This window comes from Salvelinus namaycush, chromosome 8 (assembly GCF_016432855.1).
Source record: "Salvelinus namaycush isolate Seneca chromosome 8, SaNama_1.0, whole genome shotgun sequence".
Lineage (NCBI taxonomy): Eukaryota > Metazoa > Chordata > Actinopteri > Salmoniformes > Salmonidae > Salvelinus > Salvelinus namaycush.
Window position 1 is genome coordinate 4,337,532 of NC_052314.1, and position 21,981 is coordinate 4,359,512.

Sequence of the window (21,981 nt, forward strand, 5' to 3'; positions counted from 1 at the left end):
CAGGAACACTTCATAGGCAAGTGTTGGGTTAGTGGTGCAGTCCATTAGCAACCCTCTATTGATTGAAACATGAGAAAATGCCCAAGACATCCTCTGCAGCACACACCAAAATAGCCCACTAACATGAGATGATAGGGTTGCTTCCTAAATGGCACTACATAGTACTCCAGTCAAAAGTAGTGCACTATGTAGGGAATTGTATTTTTTAAATTTAACTAGGCAAGTCAGTTAAGAACAGGCCAAACCCGGACGACGCCGGGACAATTGTGCGACCCCTTATGGGACTCCCAATCACGGGCCGGCTGTGATACAGCCTGGAATCGAACCAGGGTTTGTAATGACACCTCTAGCGCCACTCGGGAGCCCGACTGCCATTTTGGATGTAAGGAATGAAATGATTGCACAGACTGGATTCCTCCATGCTAGATGATATCAAAAAAGAACATGAGACAAAAATATTGTTCCATCTCTACGACAAAGAGGCTGTCAAATGTTAACCTAAACGCAACACACCATGAGAGTAACACTGCTTTACAGAGCTTATTTTCTCTTGATTCATAAAGCCTCCCAGAATAGTAGTGCTGATGTAGGATCAGTTTGCCTTTTAGGTCATAATGAATCAAAATTCAAAAAGGCACTCGCACATCCGAGCTATATTTATTTGCAGGTGCATGGTAACAATTGAATAACATGTGAAAAAAATAAAGAAATCCGCACACTGCTCTGACGGATACGTAAAGCTTAATAAAGAGCAGCGATTCTAGCAAGAGCAGTGTGTGGGTTTCTTCTTTCTCAGATAATACATCTGATCCTAGATCAGCACTCCTACTCAGTTTGTGAATACGGCCCTGATGAGAGCCCATAGCCTGGTTAAACCACCAGACTGAACACAATTAGCACATTCACTCTGGTATAACCAGGCTACGATAGAGAGCCTACTGTAGTCTTCATTCTGACAGATGGGCATTTCTGAAGAATTTGAGACAACAACAACTACATGTAATTATTCTGGTTGAACACAGCTCTGGGGTGTGTAGTTTCCCCCTAGGTACAGATCTAGGATCAGCTTCCCCTAACCTTAACCATTAGTGGGGAAAAGCAAAAATGACCTCAGATCAGTGTCAACATCATCCTAGGGGATGATATACAACAGCCTCACCAACGACTAAAACACACAAAGAAACAAGCTAAAAACCAGTCAAGACAGAATAAACAAAAAAAACATTATTATATTTCACTTTAATGTTTGAGTAACATCCAGACAGTTTGTCTTCAGTGCAGCTAGAAACAGAACAGACATTACATACCAGTGCAGTTTTAAAGTGTGATTGGGGGCAGAGTCACCATCTCAAATAGCACCCTATTCCCTATACAGTGCACTACTTTTGACCCAGGGCCAATTGGGCTCTGAGGGCCCTTGTCAAATGCTGTGCACCATCTAGGGAATAGCGTGCCCTATGGGACGTAGCCATACGGTAGACAAATGTCTTTACAGTATTGCTATATTCAGTTGCCTGCCTGCCAGCCAGCCTCCACTGTACAGACAGGTTCCCTGGGCCCGGTTCTCAGCTCCCGGGAAAAGGCCTGGGAGGACTGGAGAAAGGGCGTGGTATCTGTGCTGAGCTCTCCATCTTTCAGTCTCTGTACTGAGAGCATCTCACATTAAGTTAAGCTTCACATCACACAGTCCTTTTGCTTATAAAAATGTATTGTTATTTAACATAGTCTGTTCAGTTCCTGAGTTCCTTTTTTGACTTCCTGTCTGAAGTTTGGTCGTTTTATACAAATTTAAAATAAAAAAGTTTGCCTATGTTTGTTCAAACCTTATAGCGGAGAGTCATGACCCCAACATCTTCCCATGAATCCCATTCACGGAGGAAAACGCAAAGAAACAAAGAAACTAATAGGAGTAATTTGTGATTGAGACCCAGTGAGTGTGTCAGTCTGTGTCTGCTGGACCTGTGGGGTGTTAGCAGGCTAACAGCAGCACCCGTCTGAATCTTCATCTCACCCCCGGGGGGCGACTACGCCGTCTGTCTCTCCTCTGTCACAACAGCCTGGTAGGTAGAATAAGGTCTGTCCATCCATCTTGTACTCGTTCATTCATTCTTTGTCATCTTGCTCTTCTTTCCATTCTCTCTGATAAAGCCATGCGTTTCTCCCCTCTCAGGTTTTCCTCATCATCCGACGTGTTTGCCAGGCGTGGAATTTATTGTAGGCCATCTGAAACATGTCCTCAAGGTGACCAGTAAGCTGTAGGAGAGATTTAAAAACAAAGGCATCATATTCTGAGGGGATGAAGAAATGTACCAGAGCTCTCACAAGTGTTACAGATAAAGACACCCTCTGTAGACAGTATGCAAGGTTCTCTTTGAAAATGTTAGTCTATAGTATTATATATAATATTTACCAGACACTTATCCAAAGCGACTTAGTCATGCATGCGTACAGGTGGCCCCAGTGGGAATCGAACACACAATCCTGACGTTGCAAGCACCGTGCCCCACCGACTGATCCAGACAGGACCTCTACCGACTGATCCAGACAGGACCTCTACCGACTGATCCAGACAGGACCTCTACCAACTCTGCCACTATTAGCTACCCGATATAAATAATGAGTCTCTAGGCGGGGCCACTATTAGCTACCCGATATAAATAATGAGTCTCTAGGCGGGGCCACTATTAGCTACCCGATATAAATAATGAGTCTCTAGGCGGGGCCACTATTAGCTACCCGATATAAATAATGAGTCTCTAGGCGGGGCCACTTAGCTACCCGATATAAATAATGAGTCTGTGGGCGGGGCCACTTAGCTACCCGATATAAATAATGAGTCTGTGGGCAGGGCCACTTAGCTACCCGATATAAATAATGAGTCTCTAGGTGGGGCCACTATTAGCTACCCGATATAAATAATGAGTCTCTAGGCGGGGCCACTATTAGCTACCCGATATAAATAATGAGTCTCTAGGCGGGGCCACTATTAGCTACCCGATATAAATAATGAGTCTCTAGGTGGGGCCACTATTAGCTACCCGATGTAAATAATGAGTCTGTGGGCGGGGCCTTACGTTAGTACTCAGGTATTGACGCTGGACTTTCTCCTGGAAGGGGCGGAGCTTGGTCATCTGGAATCTCTCCAGGTTGGACCTCATCTTTACCACCTGACACACACAGAGGATAAAAGACATGTAAGAGTCAATGGCGGCAGAGTCAAAATGTTTTTTTTCTTCTGCAAAATAGCCTTCACTTGTTGCTATAGAGATGATAGATAGGGTAGTAAGACTGAAACCCCTCTCAAATTCATAGATTGACCCCATGACCCCAACGACAGACAACGAGGGATGTGCATCTTTCTCTTTCAAGATGATACGATACGCATCTAGACACACGGGCTCCGATACAGGAACGATACGTTTTAGTTTTAAACAATTTGGTGCAATTCGGTTTGATTAGAGAACGAATTGATTGTGATACGATTCGATGCGCTAACATTTGTTGCATAAATACATACATTTTCCATTCTACATTAAAATCTGCTGCAGTTGGAGCTCATGAGCGGGGCCTCTGGGCTGGATCCAAATGAGCTAGCTGTGTGTGTGTGGGTGGGCTGGTTCTGCCTGAGCAGACTGTGTGAGACTGTGTGCAAATTATGTATGTACTATGTAGGCACCTGATCTGAGCCAAAAAGGAGACTATACATCTACCACTATCATATTAGAGCCATAATGGAGACTAGGCATCTACAACCCCACTACCAGAGTAGGGCCATAAAGGAGACTAGACAACTACCACTGTCAGATTAGGGGAAGGGGACAATGTAGCCTGTTTCCCCCCCCCCCCCCACTTTGGTTCTGAAATCACCATCACCCACTAATTAACTTGTCGTTTTTACGCTAGAAAATGTATCAATATTCATAGTTTATAAATTAGCTATTACATAGCCAATGACTATACATACACTCAAGGGTCAGTTTATTAGGTACACCACCCCGTACACAACAATAGTTTGCTCCTACAGTGAGTCACGTGGTTTGCTATGTAAAGCAGACAGACAGGCATCCAGTTACTGTTTGATTGAACATTGGAATGGGCAAAACGAGTGTGACCTAAGTGACCTAGCGTTGTTTGATCCCCGGTTCCAGTATCTCAGAAACGGCCGTTCCTCCTGGGCTTTTCACGCACGAAAGTGTCTAGGGTTTACTGAGAACGGTGAGACAAACAAATCAAATCAAACAAAACATCCAGTCAGTGGCAGTCCTGTGGGTGAAAAACAGCTCGTTGATGAGAGGTGGAAGGAGAATGGCAGGAATCATGCAAGCTAACAGGCGGGCCACAAACAGGCAAATAAAGGTGCAGTACAACAGTGGTGTGCAGAACGGCATCTCGGGAACACACAACTCGACGGTCCTTGTCACGGATGGTCTATTACAGCAGAGATGACCACACCGGGTTCCACTCCTACCAGCTGTAACCAAGAAGCGACTCCAGTGGACACGCGATCACCAACACCGCACAAATGAGTGGAAAAACATTGCCTGGTCCAACAAATACCAGTTCCTGTTGTGACAAATACCAGTTCCTGTTGCGTCATGCTGATGGCAGAGTCAGGATTTGCAAAGGCAGCACGAGTCCAAGGCCACATCCTGCCTGGTGTCAACAGTACAGGCTGGTGGTGTAACGGTGTGGGGAATGATTTCCTGGAACACGTTAGGTCCCTTGATAACAATTGATCAACGTTTCCACGCCCCAAAGATTTCAAGCTGTTCTGGAGGCTAACGGGGGGGGGGGGGGGGGGGGGCATCCAACACGGTACTAGATTAGTGTACCTAATAAACTGACCACTGAGTTTATAACCCATCTTTGACTTCACCACCCATCTCAAAACAGAATGGATTTAACCGTTTGGAAGTTTACTGATGTTTTCTCCCTTCGTTTTGGTCATACGCCTTGCAAAGTGATCGCTGTCCTCCTTATGAAAATGATCAACTTTACCAATGTACATCTAAAAATGACCATATGCACCGATTGTTTAATGCAAAAAAATACCTAAACGATTGCCGATGGGGTGAACCTGAATAAATAAAATAAAATCTATTGTAAGCCCCGTTCAGCAGGTAACCTATAGCCAGATGAATTGTCTCTCCGGTAGCTTAGCTACTTCTACTTAAGTAAAACAGGCTTTCTTTTTTCGTCCATTTTGAATGCTGAAGGTGCAGTGGAGATGTGTAAGATCAGGCTGTCTACCTCGCATTGGTAAGCGTGCGATGTTGAGCACTGTGCACAGTTTACATTAGGCTACTGATATTGCCTTGAGTTGATCGGCTTGCAAAATGACTTGTAGATCAATGACAACACAGTTAAATGCTTAGTTCCACACCGATGGAGAGGGGACGCACCAGTTGTCACAAAAGATTAGGCATTTTCGGAAGATACAAAAAAATAAATTATGAACAAAACATTAGTAAAAATCGGCAAATTCCTAATGTTTGAATCTATTTTCTGACCAATGCATGCTACATTTGGATCGGTTTGGGGTCCGCAGACCGACGCGGTACTCGTCGTCCGCTGTACTGACAACCCACGCGATTGTAGACTGAGGGTTGCAGTAGATGGATGGTCAAAGGCTTTGAGAGTGGTTAACATTTCTCCAGCAATATTCCTCAACTGTTTATCAAAACAGTGGTGGGGCAGGTTTTGTTATTGTTTGAACTGCAGATTGCCCCCTTCAAGCAGTAGTCACCTTCTCTTCCAGGAAAGGTGTGTTGACAGGAAAACAGGACCAGAAGTGTCTCAGCAGCTCCCCAGCAGCCGTGTACAGATGCTTCAGCTCCTCCTGAACGTCGTTGGGAACCATCTCTGTAACCAGGGAAACAGAAGCAATAACATAGGAGAACATCTGTGTTGATGACTGACTGGCCCGGGGCCGACAGGACTATTCATTAGGTAAATAAACCTGAACTAACGGGCATCAGTAAAAACTCACGGTTAATGGCTTGCTGTGCTAATGCCTGCATGAGAACGCCCCCTGGGGAGAGGGCAGCGATGGCAGAACTGGCTGTACTGCTGGACATCACCTGTAAAGGGAGGATTACGACTGTTAAAAAAGGACCTTTAGAACAAATATAAAAACAGATTTCAACAACAAACATACTTTAAACCTCTCCTGCCTAGAACCTTAAAAAAAACGAGCCTCTGACGCAATAACGGAAGTTTTTAGTTCTGGGTTTCCCGAGATTAGTGGAGAAACAGAGGGGTATCTAACCTGAGTAAGGCAGGGCCTGTAGCTGGCTATTTCATGCTTTATGCAGTTGACAGAGTTGACGATGTCTTGACTGGTGGTGTACTGTTGGGGCAGGAGAGGCACGGGACCATGAGAGTACCTGCAAGAACAGAGAGGTAATTAACAACATTACCATGAGTTATCAAAAAGAAATAAGGACCAAGGCACTCTTCATATAATTAATAAAAATTGTATGGCATGTTCAATAGAAAATGTTTTTGTTTTTTGTTTTAAAGAGGCGTTTCAGCTGCATGGCCTTCGTCAGCGAGTACAAAGAAATAATACAATGTCCTCTTTTGAACAGCTTTTTCCAAATCAGCCCTGATTAGAAGAGGGAGTAGTTACAAAATTGATTGGACAACACCTAGTAAGTAATGAGAGTATTAGTGATTTTCTTTAGTTGCGAATGAGTCGTTCTTTTTGAACAAATCTTTTTACTGACTCATTCATTTTATTAGTTCTTTTTGAACGACTCTTTACTGACTCATTCATTTTATTAGTTCTTTTTGAACGACTCTTTACTGACTCATTCATTTTATCAGTTCTTTTTGAACGACTCTTTACTGACTCGTTCATTTTATTTGTTCTTTTCGACCTGCTGGCCGCAATGAATTCTACAGCGGGATTAATACGCGCCGAGAGGCTCCGGAGACGTGCCCCGAACCAACAACTGGCGTGAGGAGAAATAGATTATGTTTGCAGGCAGCACAGAGAAGACAAAGACATGATTAGAACTGATCATTGATCGCATGGTGCAAGAATGAAGGAAATTCATTGATTATCAAATGGTATGATGGACACAGCTTTGTAGAACCAAAACCAGTCACAAATGGCAGCTCCGGTAATGGCAGCTCCGGTAATGGCAGCTCCGGTAATGGCAGCTCCGGTAATGGCAGCTCCGGTAATGGCAGCTCCGGTAATGGCAGCTCCGGTAATGGCAGCTCCGGTAATGGCAGCTCCGGTAATGGCACCATGGCGTCCGGTAATGGCACCATGGCGTCCGGTAATGGCACCATGGCGTCCGGTAATGGCACCATGGCGTCCGGTAATGGCACCATGGCGTCCGGTAATGGCACCATGGCGTCCGGTAATGGCACCATGGCGTCCGGTAATGGCACCATGGCGTCCGGTAATGGCACCATGGCGTCCGGTAATGGCACCATGGCGTCCGGTAATGGCACCATGGCGTCCGGTAATGGCACCATGGCGTCCGGTAATGGCACCATGGCGTCCGGTAATGGCACCATGGCGTCCGGTAATGGCATCATGGCGTCCGGCATGCTCTCCAGGCATTACTAACTCAAATGAACGAAATGAGTCGAACAATTTATTTTTGACTGAACGGCAGGGGCGGCAGGTAGCCTAGTGGTTAGAGCGTTGGGCCAGTAACCGAAAGGTTGCTAGTTCAAATCCCCGAGCTGACAAGGTAAAAATCTGTCATTCTGCCCCCGAACAAGGCAGTTAACCCACTGTTCCTAGGCCGTCATTGTAAATAAGAATTTGTTCTTAACTGACTTGCCTAGTTAAATAAAGGTTTAATAAAAATAATAACCTGTAAAAAGAGCCATTCTTCCCATCACTAAAGTGTGAGAGAACCAGGGTTGTGGTCAATTATTATTTTATTTAAGTTGGCAAGTCAGTTAAGAACAAATTCTTATTTACAATGACGGCCTACACCGGTCAAACCCTAACGACGCTGGGCCAATTGTGCGCCGCCCTACGGGACTCCCAATCACGGCCGGTTGTGACACATCCTGGAATTAAACCAGGATGTCTTTAGTGACGCTCTAGCACTGAGATGCAGTGTCTTAGACCGCTGCGCCACTCGGGAGCCCAATTTGAATATAAGGCAGTGATTTAAAAATAAAAAAATTGAACTTTAGAATTAAATAGCTTCTACTTTTCAGTTTATTGAGAAATCATTGAATAATTTTTTTCAATTATTGAATTGGAATTTCAATTTACTTCCTGAATTCACAGACTTCAATTCGACTGGACATTCCTGGAGAGGAGCCAGAGGGCCAGAGAGCCGAGCCAAAGGGCCGAGCCAGAGGGCCAGAGAGCCGAGCCAGAGGGCCAGAGAGCCGAGCCAGAGGGCCAGAGAGCCGAGCCAGAGGGCCAGAGAGCCGAGCCAGAGGGCCAGAGAGCCGAGCCAGAGCACACTAGTTCCAAAGTATGGTGTCCATGAACAACCACACCAGAGAGAAAGCAGAGCACCCACTCAGTGATATAGAACCCACCTGTCAGACTTCTTGAGGTTCAGAGCGACTGTCTTCTTCCCATTCTCCCTATGAAGGTCCTCATACTCTATGACATCTTGTATTTTCACCTGAAATACACCACAGCTTTAATAACAAAAAAAGTTCCAACTCTTCTTGGAAAGGAAGCACATTGTATTGCTCTCTGTACCATCATAAAGGGTAAGAGCCTATAGCCGCAGCATGGGCAGAGTGATGAATGCGTTTTACTGTGTGTCAATGCTCATAATGTACACCGAACAGAAATATAAACAGAACATGTGAAGTGTTGGTCCCATGTTTCACAGCTAGAAAATACAGTATATACTGATCAACAATATAAACGCAACATATAAAGTATTGGTCCCATGTTTCATGAGCTGAAATAAGATCCCAGAAATTTGCCATATGCACAAAAAGGCTTATTTCTCTGAAATGTTGTGCACAAATTTGTTTACATCCCTGTTTGAGAACATTTCTCATTTGCTAAGATAATCAATCCACTTGACAGGTGTGGCATATGAAGAAGCAGATTAAACACATGATCATTACACAGGTGCAGCTTGTGCTGGGGACAATAAAAGGCCACTAAAAAAATGTGCAGTTGTGTCACATAACGCCACAGCTGTCTCAAGTTGAGGGAGCGTGCAATTGGCATGCTGACTGCGGGAATATCCACCAGAGCTGTTGCCAGAGAATTTAATGTTAATTTCTCTACCATAAGCCGCCTCCAATGTCTTTTTTAGAGAATTGGGCAGTACGTCTAACCGGAGGGGGGCGGGGGGGGGCAGTTTTTTGATATCAACATTGTGAACAGAGTGCCCCATGGTGGCAGTGGAGTTATGGTATGGGTAGGCATAAGCTAACGACAACGAACACAATTGCATTTTATTGATTCCAATTTGAATGCATAGAGATACCGTGACGAGATCCTGAGGCCGGTTGTCGTGCCGTTCGTCTGCCACCATCACTTCATGTTTCAGCATGATAAAGCATGGCTCCTTGTCGCAAGGATCTGTACACAATTCCTGGAAGCTGAAAATGTCCCAGTTCTTCCATGGCCTGCGTACTCACGAGACATGTCACCCATTGAGCATGTTTGGGATGCTCTGGATCGACGTGTACAACAGCACGTTCCAGTTCCCACCAATATCCATCAACTTCGCCCAGCCATTGAAGAGTAGAACAACATTCCACAGGCCACAATCAACAGCCTGATCAATCAACAGCCTGATCAATCAACAGCCTGATCAATCAACAGCCTGATCAATCAACAGCCTGATCAATCTATACGAAGGAGATATGATGCTCTGCATGAGGCAAATGGTGGTTCTGATCCACGCCCCTACTTAAAAAATAAATAAGGTATCTGTATTCCCAGTCAAGTGAAATCAATAGATTAGGGCCTAATGAATTTATTTCAATTGACTGATTTCCTTATATATAACTGTAACTCAGTAAAATCTTAGAAAAATTGTTGCATGTTGCATTTATATTTTTGTTCAGTATATTTATAAAAGCCCAGCGCTTAAACAAGCCTTTATCTAGTATGATTTGCCTTCACAATAACAGAGATATTATCGTACCTTCTTAATGGGTGGTTGGAAGAAGTCTGAATCCCTAGAGTTTCCATCTGTACTGCTAGTCTCACAGGCCTGACCGTTAGGAGCATCCCTATGAAGACAGACAGACCGCTAGGTTAGCACATGGGTCTGCAGTGAAAACGCAGAGATGATCACTTTTGAGAATGTACTCAATCGTCAACTCACGCTTTCTTTCCGGAGCCTGCTGCCAGCACCATGGTACTGTGGTGGTTGAACCTCTTGATTATGGCAGAGTTACTGTTCTCCTTCACTGTCTTGTTAGTGTTGGACGTAGAAGGCCCTGTGGAGTTAGTCCCATAACCCTGGAGAGAGGACAGTGATTAGTGTTGGACGTAGAAGGTGGAGTTAGTCCCATAACCCTGGAGAGAGGACATACTGAATAATATAATAAACCATTAGCAGAAGCCTTTATCCAAAGACACCTGGTCATATGTGCATACATTTTACATATGGTGGCCCCAGCGGGAATCAAACCCACAACCCTTTGCTCTCCCAACAGAGGACCAACTGTTTCCCACCTTATGGGTAAGGGATTTTTTTTTTTGCCCCTTTTTCTCCCCATTTTCGGGGTTTCCAATTGGTAGTTACAGTCTTGTCTGTACGGGAGTTGCAGCGATGAGACTCGGGAGAGGCGAAGGTCAAGAGGCGTGCGTCCTCTGAAACACAATCCAACCACACCGCTTCTTGACAACGCCCGCTTATCCCGGAACCCAACCACACCAATGTGTCTGAAGAAACACTGTACACCTGGCGACCGTGTCAGCGTGCATTGCGCCCGGCCCGCCACAGGAGTTGCTAGAGAGCGATGGGACAAGGACATCCCTGCCGGCCAAACCCTCCCCTAACCCGGAGGACGCTGGGCCAATTGTGCGCCGCCCCATGGGTCTCCCGGTCGCGACAGAGCCTGGACTCGAACCATGATCTCTAGTGGCACAGCTACTTAGACCACTGCACCTCTCGGGAGGCCCAAAGGTTAAGAATTGGAGGGTAAAGGTTAAGAATTGTCGGGTGAGCTGGCAGGCAGCATTAGAAGGTGAATGAATGCTCACAACCTCTCCGACATTCAACAAAATACCACCTGGATTTTGTGGCGTCCCAAGATTATAAACTGGGTTGTGAAAACGGCACAAAAAGAATGAACCAGTGTTACCTTTCTAACAGAACACAGAGGGTGTCCTTTAATGGAAGCCTCTCCTGCAAAATCCAGGTAGAGTCAGGCATTCCACAGGGCAGCTGTCTAGGCCCCGTACTTTTTAAAATCTTCCCTAATGACCGGCCTGCCACTGGCTCTGAGTAAAGCCTGTGTGTTTATGTATGCCGGTGACTCAACACTATACACGTCAGCTACCACAGCAACTTAATTGACTGTAACAATTAACAAAGAGCTGCAGTCAGTTTCAGAGTGGGTGCCAAGAAAAAGGGTAGTCCCAAATATTTCAAAAACTAAAAGCTTTGTATTTGGGACAAATCATTAACTAAATCTTGTAATAAATAATGTGGAAATTGAGCAAGTTGAGGAGACTAATCTGCTTGTAGAAACACTGGATTGTAAACTGTAGGGATGTATTCATTTGCAAAAACCGTTGCAATTGTTTTTTTAATTTTAAATAAAGAGGTAAATTCAGGTAGATCATTTTTGGTTCCTAATGGTGTAAAGTGCCCAACAACCTATCATCACCTCGTCTAACGACTTGTCCTCCAGTGACAACAGGTCCACCATTGGGTTCTTCACTCCTTGGAACACCATGGACTTCAGGCCTGCAGAATATGGAAAGGCACAGCATTAAACTGATACTAATCATTACAGCATCATTATATTGGTATCACTCTCTTGCAATATGCTTTAGGTGTAGATGGTAGAGGCTTTACACACACACACAACTAATATAATAAAAGGAGCTGGACAAAAAAAAGAACAAAAAAAGTCAAATCCAGGGAGTGAGTAGACATTCCCTTATCTCTATGAACAAAAAATACGATTATTTTCTGAACCAGAAGACTATAAGCCCATTGAGTGCTCTCCTCCAAGTGAGAAGTGTTTGTACCCTTCTCGTCCTGCTTTGCACACTCGGAGAAGATGTCCTGCAGGCCCGTGTTGATGCGGTCTCGGTGGAAGTAGTGGGACTGGAAGAACCGCGTCCAGAACTCCTTCTCTGTCATGTCATGAGGAACGTTCTCACCGTACTTCTGTTTCACTGGGAAGGAAACGTTAAGTTTGTCAACGACAGGACAATATAGGACACTGGTGTGAGGCAAAAGACAACAACATGGCCCCGTTTGAATACATTAAAAAACAAACATCCTTCCTCCTTATTTTATGTAATCACTGATCTGGTTGGATACCTTCCCTTATCCAATCATTTACTGATCAGGGATAACCAAGTGAAGAAGGCTGCATTCGAAGGTTACATACACAGAGTGCATAAAACATCAGTAACATCTGCTTTTTTCCATGACAGACTGACCAGGTGAATCCAGGGGAAAGCTATGATCCCTTATTGATGTCACTTGTTAAATCCACTTCAATCAGTGTAGATGAAGGGTAGGAGACAGGTTAAAGAAGGATTTATAAGGCTTGAGACAATTGAGACATGGATTGTGTATGTGTGCCATTCAGTGGGTGAATGGACAAGACAAAATATTTCAGTGTCTTTTAACGGGTTATGGTAATAGGTGCCAGGTGCACCGGTTTGAGTGAGTCAAGAACTGCAATGCTGCTGAGTTGTCGCTCAACAGTTTCCCGTATGTACCAAGAATGGTCAACAATCCAAAGGACATCCAGCCAACTTGACACAACTGTGGGAAGCATTGGAGTCAACATGGGTCAGCATCCCTGTGGAACATTTGACACCTTGTAGAGTCCATGGCCAGACGAATTGAGGCTGTTCTGAGTGCAAAATGGGGTGCAACTCAATATTAGGAATATTCTAATGTTTTGTACACTCAGTGTATATAATATAAATATAATTATATGCCATTTAGCAGACGCATGCATGACTAAGTTGCTTTGGATTAAAGCATTTATTGGAAAGGTATTCCAACAGGGCCCAAAGTCCCATCTAGCACGCACGACCAATCATTACGGGTCGACCACCAAGTAGGTGTAGTGACAACATCGTTTTCAACTCTTCCCATTGGTTTCCATGACAGAGAACCCGAGGTGTCTTACCTGCAGGGTACGTTCTGAAGATTGACTCGATGATGTCAGAGGTAAGGTTGTATCTAAGGCCGTTGCAGCCATCTGTCTGGGGCCGGATGTCCGCCTGAAATAACAAAAAGGACTTTATCCATCCACAATCCCCGTTTCCTAAAAAAATCAGTGTTTCTCCAGAATTTTGTAGTAGTCCCTACACATTTGAAAGCATTGGATTGGTGTCACCATGTGCAAGACAGACAGATACAGGACACTGGGACAGTTTGACAATGGGAAAGCTTTGTCCAAAATGGCACCCCATTCCCTTTATAGTGCACTACTATGGGATAAACCCATGGAGGGAATAGGGTGCCATTTGGGACACAGCCATCATTATCGCTGAGCTCACCAGGAAGGCTGCCGAGATGCCAACTTCCTGCTTGTTGTTGGAGAGGGAGTGATCCACGTTGTTTATGCTCAGCCGATTGGCCCAGAACTCCTCAGCGCTGATCACCTGACACACCACCAGATCCTTGTACAGCTGGAACAACACCGGATCTTCCTGTAACATTCTAGAGACAAAAACAATACATTACAAACAGCCTTTCGGTTGGTTATTCACTTAGCACACATACAGTCAATAAGATATTTCTAGTCAGAAATCATGATCACACTGTTCTAAGAGGAAGCAAAAGTAAATATTAGCTGGCATTTTCTTTTGCAATCTAGTTAAGTATAAGTGGCATTGTGCTGGAATCTTTCCGTGATGTTGAAACTATGGAGATCTCGGGTGTATTCATTAGTCACACAACATTGCAAAAATGTTGCGCAACGAGAACAGAAGTATTTCTAAATGGACAAATTCAGGTAAGTCCCTACCTGTTTGGTTCCGTTTGGTTTCTGGTGAATACTTCACAGTGACCGAGAAAGTTAAGGGGATCCATGTAATTTGTTCCTCACCTGTTCTTCTCCTCCAGTTCCTTGTTTGCCCTCTTCTTGAACTTGGGCAGCAGCTGCTGAAGGAGGTCCTTGGCTGCATCGCGGTCTTTCAGGGCAGTGCTCTCGTTGGAAAAGTGGAGGTTGGTGCTCTCCCCTGTGTGTAGGACCAACTGCAGCTGAATCTTGGCCTTGCCATCTGGGCTGATCTTCTGACCTGCACAGGGTTGGGAGAAAGAAAAAAGGCTCAGGTCTTACTACTAATCATGTAAACAATCCATTCATAACAAGAAACCTCTCGTTACCCCTTTATCACAGTACTGTGCTTAAATGTTATTTCCACGTTGTCCTTTCCAGCATCATGGCTGGCCATGCTTTCCACCTGGCTACCCCGATCGACTGCACTGTACCCCCCACAGGAACTCGCCCAAGCCTCCCCCATTTCTCCTTCACCCAAATCCAGATAGCTGATGTTCTGAAAGAGCTGCAAAATCTGGACCCCTACAAATCAGCCAGGCTAGACAATCTGGACCCTCTCTTTCTAAAAGTATCTGCCGAAATTGTTGCAATCCCTATTACTAGCCTGTTCAACCTCTCGTATCGTCTGAGATTCCCAAAGATTGGAAAGCTGCCGCGATCATCCCCCTCTTCGAAGTGGGAGACACTCTAGACCCAAACTGCTACAGACCTATATTTATCCTACCCTGCCTTTCTAAGGTCTTCGAAATCCAAGATAACAAACAGATTACCGACCATTTCAAATCCCATCATACCTTCTCCGCTATGCAATCTGGTTTCAGAGCTGGTCATGGGTGCACCTCAGCCACGCTCAAGGTCCTAAACGATATCATAACCCCCATCGATAAGAGACAATACTGTGCAGCTGTATTCATAGACCTGGCCAAGGCTTTCGACTCTGTCAATCACTATATTCTTATCGACAGACTCAACAGCCTTGGAATCTCAAATGACTGCCTCGCCTGGTTCCGGAGGGCCTGTTGTCCGGACCTCTGGCAGTCTCTATGGGGGTGCCACAGGGTTCAATTCTCGGGCTGACTCTTCTCTGTATACATCAATGATGTTGCTCTTGCTGCTGGTGATTCTCTGATCCACCTCTATGCAGACAACACCATTCTGTATACTTCTGGCCCTTCTTTGGACACTTAACTAACCTCCAGACGAGCTTCAATGCCATACAACTCTCCTTCCGTGGCCTCCAACTGCTCTTAAATGCAAGTAAAACTAAATGCATGCTCTTCAACCGATCGCTGCCCGCACCTGCCTGCCCGTCCAGCATCACTACTCTGGACGGTTCTGACTTAGAATATGTGGACAACTACAAATACCTAGGTGTCTGGTTAGACTGTAAACTCTCCTTCCAGACTCACATTAAGCATCTCCAATCCAAAATTAAATCTAGAATCAGCTTCCTATTTCAAATCAAAGCATCCTCCACTCATGCTGCCAAACATACCCTCGTAAAACTGACCATCCTACCGATCCTCGACTTCGGCGATGTCATCTACAAAATAGCCTCCAACACTCTACTCAACAAATTGGATGCAGTCTATCACTATCGCTTCATACTCGTTGCCAAACCCACTGGCTCCAGGTCATCTACAAGTCTTTGCTAGGTAAAGCCCGCCTTAGCTCACTGGTCACCATAGCAGCACCCACCCGTAGCACGCGCTCCAGCGGGTATATTTCATTTGTCACCCCCAAAGCCAATTCCTCCTTCGGCCGCCGTTCCTTCCAGTTCTCTGCTGCCTCTGACTGGAATGAACTGCAAAAATTACTGAAGCTGGAGAATCATATCTCCCTCACTAGCTTTAAGCACCAGCTGTCTGAGCAGCTCACAGATCACTGCACCTGTACATAGCCCATCTGTATACAGCCCATCCCCATACTGTATTTATTTAATTATCTTGCTCCTTTGCACCCCAGTATCTCTACTTGCACATTCATCCTCTGCACATCTACCATTCCAGTGTTTAATTGGTATATTGTAATTACTTCGCCACCATGGCCTATTTATTGCCTTACCTCCCTTATCTTACTTCATTTGCACACACTGTATATAGACTTTTTTCTACTGTATTATTGACTGTATGTTTGTTTATTCCATGTGTAACTCTGTTGTTGTTTCTGTCGCACCGCTTTGCTTTATCTCGGCCAGGTCGCAATTGTAAATGAGAACTTGTTCTCAACTAGCCTACCTGGTTAAATAAAGGTGATTTTTTTTTTTTTTTTTTTTAAATAAACAGAAACCATGTTGGGTGTGTAGCCAGCGCAGTACAGATAGACTTTCACAAGACTGAGCCAAAGCCAAAGTGTTGTGTGAGCTGTTCTGCCGGTAGCCTGGTACTCTGAACTTACAACGTATATCAGCATACAGGTGGCTGACGGTGAAACGGTCTTTCCCCTCTGGTCCCCAGGCTATCCTCTCTGCCATCAGGTATAGGGTTCCATCCTGCTTCCTCTGTCGGACCTTCTTCACCACCAGCAGCACCTCCTCCGACAACGCTGTCATGGCTGCGAGGGAGAGAAGAGGGGTAGAATATGCGTATTAGTGGTAAGGTAAAGAGCTATATATACACACCGAACAAAAATATAAAACACAACATGTAAAGTGTTGGTCCCACGTTTGAGCTGAAATAAAAGATCCCAGAAATGTTCCATATGCACAAAAAGAGTATTTCTCTAAAATGTTGTACATACATTTGTTTACATCCCTGTTCGTGAGCATTTCTTCTTTGCTAAGATAATCCATCCACCTGACAGGTATAGCATATCAAGAAGCTGATTAAACAGCATGATCATTACACAGGAGCAACTTGTGCTGGGGACAATAAAAAGCCAGTCTAAAATGTGTAGTTTTGTCACACAACAATGCCACAGTTGTCTCAAGTTGAGGGAGCGTGCAATTAGCATGTTGACTGCAGGGATATCCACCTAAGCCATTGCCAGAGAATTTAAATGTTTTTTCTCTACCATAAGTCATTTTAGAGAATTTGGCAGTATGTCCAAAAGGCCTCAACCCCAGACCACGTGTACCCACGCCAGCCCAGGATCTCCACACCTGGCTTCTTCACCTGCGGGATTGTCTGACCAGCCACCCGGACAGTTTATTAAACTGTGGGTGTGCACAATCGAAGAATATCTGCACAAACTGTCTCAGAGAAGCTCATCTGCGTGCTCGTCGTCCTCACCAGGGTCTTAACCTGACTATAGTTTGGCATCGTAACTGACTTCAGTGTGTAAATGCCCACCTTCGATGACCACAGGTACGCTGGAGAAGTGTTATCTTCACAGATGAACCCTGGTTTCAACTGTACCGTCAATTTGATTGATTGATACTTAAGCCATTGGCTCGAATCTAGGTTGTGCCTTTTTAGATTGAGAAAATTAACAACTATGGGAGAAAGAAAACAAGAATGAACTTCTCTCATTGACTTCACAAAACTCGGCCTGGTCTGTTTTGCAAGAGTTCCCGGTTCTCGCGATGTTGCGCCTCTGGGTTTAGAAAGTCTGCGCTAAGACTATGTAGTGGGTTAAAACACGCTATGGTGATGAAATGTCACTTCTCTTTGTCTTGGTATTTTATAACAAATATCATCATTAAAATGTTATGAATCGTTCAGTGGGGTCTTTCTCTAAGATATCATTAGCATTTTATACAAAAAGTCGGATTTCGTAACCTAGTAACGTTACACCCGTGACTGTTGACATCGACGTAGGTTTCTCGTAAAAACTTGAGGATTTTCCATTTTGTGGTTGTCGTCTTCACAGTTGTTTCCGCGAGTCGCAAACACCTAAATTAGCATGACACGAGCTGAATTAAATATAAAATGCTTGGTAAAGTTATACGTTCAGTGCTCCGTTTACATTTCAGAGACTGGATTGTTTTTGTGAGTAATCTTCGGGAAAAAAACAGGAATTTCGACTTACTATGAAAACCGTATACTAAAATATATAAATACTACCTGTTTATTTGACCTCTATATAGTCTTATGTCCTGCGGATTCGATTAGAAATATGACTAGTTCAACGGGAAAGTGAGCCTGCCAGGAAGCCAGTAGCCTTACTGTAATTACTGCACAGATTCCAGCCAAACCACGCGATGCAATTTTCCAGATTTTTTTACCACTTTTTTTCTCTGGCCTCCATTGATGTAGTCACCCTAATTCTAGTCATTTTACAAAAAGGTAAAAACTCAAACTGTTGAACAGATTACGATAGAGACATGTTTGCATCGTTGGTTTTCTTAGAGTGTCATCTACACAATAAACATATTTGACCCATTGGTCAAAATATGCGTTTTTAAATTGGACACCCTACACTATGTTGCAAATACACCCAACTAACAACCAGCTGTTAGTTAAAAATGCTTAGCATATGTACATTTCAGCACACCAAAACAGGACAGAGTATCGATTGTTGAGCTTGCTAATGCTAACGATCTAGGTAGCGAGCTGGCTAACTCAGCCGCGGAGACAGACTTGTCAAGAAAATTCCATGTAACGTTAGCTAAAACAATCATAATTACCTCAAACTCCAACGCTGTTGCAGTTGATATATTGTTTTCGTGTTGTGCCGATGTGAAGCATACAATTTATTTACGTGCAATTGTTATTTAAACGCGATATTTATGATAAAACTGTGCCCACTTGTACTTCGTGCTCCTCCATCGATACGGCTGCCAAGTTGTGCAACATTCAAATTCCTCCGGTGGAACAACAAGCGAAGTCTAAAAATATGTTCGGCTAAAAATGCCATCTATAGTTTCAATATATTTAGGTGAATATTAGCTACATATTGAAATGAGAGACACATTCATGAAAATATAATTGGTAAAACAAAATATAGATTTATTTGATTACTGTCAGTGAGAGGATCTCTGGAAATGACCGGTAGGTAGCCAGTTGGTTACATTCAATAACATCCGCATAGAAACAGCTCATCAAAAATAGTTGGTGAGTGCATAAATATTGTGTAGCCTAATTTTGTCTTGTGCAATTTTTGACATCAATGTATTGGAATGGGTAATCAATGTTGCAGATTTCAGTGAGTAATCTGCGATTGCTACATACATTTTCGGATTTTTAAATGGATGATATACGCATTGATTCTTGAAAAATATAACTTATTCCATTGTTTGTAAACTAACACTGTATAGTCATGGATGGTCAGTCCTTGCATCTATAGCTTTGTATATGCATTTGAGAGTGGTTTAATTTCTCCAGCCCCATCCCTCCATTTTTTTCTCCAAAAAGTGGATCCATTTGTTATTGTTTGAACTGCGGGATTGCCCCTTTAATAGACGCAGTTATATAATTTTGCCGGCCGCGTCCCGCCCCCTTGGATCCCATTTCTGCAGAACTGAAGATCCTAATCGTGTTCTGCGCACGTGTGACTTTCTTTACATCTACGTTATGTTTGTAACTCACATTTCTCACTCTCAATCATGAATGATAATTCCTAGAAAAATTACTGTTGAAACGTCATCTGAATATATTTTACCTAGTGGTGCGCGCTATTTAGTTTTCCCCACAAGAGAGAAAAATGCAACCATTTGCACAATCACCCTAACATCTTTTATGTGTTTCTTTTCTTCTTACAGTAACGTTAAACTATGCTATTACATTGGGTTCTGTAATGTACAATATTATCACTATGTGATCTTGCAGACATTGATTCAGCTTTGATCTAACTTTGTTAAAAAAAGCACCATTCGTTAGAGTAACATGTTCTCTGAACAGTTGAAGGAGTAGAGAGCAGAGACGGTTTGTAAAGTACATGCTCGTGCACAGAAGCATCAGGACCTTTAGCAGCCACTCGGTATAAGGCTATAATTTAATTAGTTCTTTAATCCATGATTTCCAACACAAGTCACACATCCCTGCAACAAACAACAAATAATAAAACTCGAAAGAAAATGCCTTCATGCTTTTTAATTAAGTTTAATATGTTTGCATAGAAAAGCTAGACAAATGCATGTCTATAATAATGTAGAGATGAAGGTAGTCTATAAGTAGCCTATAAGACAATTAGAGAGACCCTTGGTTACCCTTAATTAAGATAAATGGGGTGGCAGGTAGCCTAGTGGGGTGGCAGGTATAAATGGGGTGGCAGGTAGCCTAGTGGGGTGGCAGGTATAAATGGGGTGGCAGGTAGTCGTGCTTCTTCACCTGCATTGCTTGCTGTTTGGGGTTTTAGGCTGGGTTTCTGTACAGCACTTCGAGATATTAGCTGATGTACGAAGGGCTATATAAAATAAACTTGATTGATTGATAGTGGTTGGAGTTTTGGGCCAGTAACCGAAAGGTTGCAGGGTTGAATCCCTGAGCTGACAAGGTAAAAATCTGTTGTTCTTCCCCTGAACAAGGCAGTTAACCCACTGTTCCCCGGTATGACATCATTGTAAATAAGAATTTGTTCTTAACTGACTTGCCTAGTTAAATATTTCATGCAGTTAAAGCGGCATTCTTTTTTTTAAATGAACAAAAACAAATGAAACAAAAAAACTATTTGTTATTGTTTGAATCCCCTTTAATGTAAATAAGATAGTTGATACAGCCATTTCAAAAGATTGTTAATTCAACAACATTCTTCTAGGCCTAGCCTAAGGGGTTCTGCTTGTCACACTCAGTGTGATGGCAGCCAAACTTGTCAACGTAAATCTGGTACCTTCCATCTCCACCTTCCTGTTACTGGTAGACATCTCCTGACATCAAGGTGTTTTTCTATGCAGAGTACCTAGCATCCGGGAGACACACAAACAGAGTTGGGGTCAATTTAATCTTGTCTACCAGACAGCTCTTTCCAGGTGGGAACAAGGTTTTTGGTCAATTTCAAAAATGTAACTGCCATTGAGTTCTCACCCTTCAATCCAATTCCAGTCTTATACAAATTAATTTAAAACAACCACATTCTGTAAGCCCTAAAGTGGAACATTACAGAAACACTACAGAAACAGGAGAAAGACTAGTGTCCTGTCTAGGGGGTGTATTGGTACATCAAGCTGACTCACACTACAGAAACAGGAGATAGACTAGTGTCCTGTCTAGGGGGTGTACTGTACATCAAGCTGACTCACACTACAGAAACAGGAGAAAGACTAGTGTTCTATGTCTCATTCTGGCTACGTCAAGGCTTACTTATAGGCCTATTCAGTTAGGTAAATGTGGTGTGTGTGAGTGGTGTGTGTGTGTGTTTGTTTGTGTGTGTGTATGTGTCGGGTGTGTGGGTGTGTTTATGTGTGTATCAAATAAAATCAAATGTTATTGGTCACATACACATGGTTAGCAGATGTTACTGCGGGTGTAGCGAAATGCTTGTGTTTCTAGTTCCGAAAGTGCAGTAATATCTAACAAGTAATCTAACAATTCCCCAACAACTACCTAATACACACAAATCTAAAGGGGTGAATGAGAATATGTGCATATAAGTATATAGATGAGCGATGGCCGAGCGGCATAGGCAAAGTTCAATAGATGGTATAAGATACAGTATATTCATGTGATATGAGTAATGTAAGATATGTAAACCTATTATTTAGAGTGGCATTGTTTAAAGTGACTAGTGATCCATTTATTAAAGTGGCCAGTGATTGGGTCTCAGTGTAGGCAGCAGCCTCTCTGAGCTAGTGATGGCTCTTTAGCAGTCCGATGGCCTTGAGATAGAAGCTGTTTTTTTGTTTCTCGGTCCCAGCTTTGATGCACTTGTACTGACCTCGCCTTCTGGATGATAGCGGGGTGAACAGGCAGTGGCTCGGGTGGTTGATGT

General features: G+C 43.7%; 1 protein-coding gene across 1 annotated transcript; it reads right to left on the reverse strand.

The window, feature by feature from the left end:
- Positions 1-1,225: 1,225 nt before the first annotated feature.
- gtf2h1 (general transcription factor IIH, polypeptide 1) lies at positions 1,226-18,888 on the reverse strand. The gene is made up of 15 exons (XM_038999158.1): positions 18,743-18,888; positions 16,573-16,728; positions 14,221-14,413; positions 13,670-13,832; positions 13,297-13,390; positions 12,173-12,322; positions 11,806-11,885; positions 10,293-10,429; positions 10,110-10,197; positions 8,527-8,615; positions 6,269-6,386; positions 5,990-6,080; positions 5,747-5,862; positions 3,075-3,167; positions 1,226-2,253 (listed from the first exon to the last, which is right to left on the reverse strand). The coding sequence occupies exons 2-15, from the start codon at positions 16,724-16,726 to the stop codon at positions 2,167-2,169; spliced, it is 1,653 nt and encodes a 550-aa protein (XP_038855086.1). The 5' UTR covers positions 16,727-16,728; positions 18,743-18,888; the 3' UTR covers positions 1,226-2,166.
- Between the last annotated feature and the right edge of the window lie 3,093 nt (positions 18,889-21,981).

Excerpts from the sequence above, each read along its gene's own strand:
- gtf2h1 (XM_038999158.1), bottom strand. The coding sequence starts at position 16,726 with ATGACAGCGTTGTCGGAGGAGGTGCTGCTGGTGGTGAAGAAGGTCCGA. Across the intron at positions 11,886-12,172 it reads TGCAAAGCAGGACGAGAAGG|GCCTGAAGTCCATGGTGTTC; the intron begins GTACAAACACTT and ends CATATTCTGCAG. Across the intron at positions 10,198-10,292 it reads GCAGGCTCCGGAAAGAAAGC|GGATGCTCCTAACGGTCAGG; the intron begins GTGAGTTGACGA and ends CTGTCTTCATAG.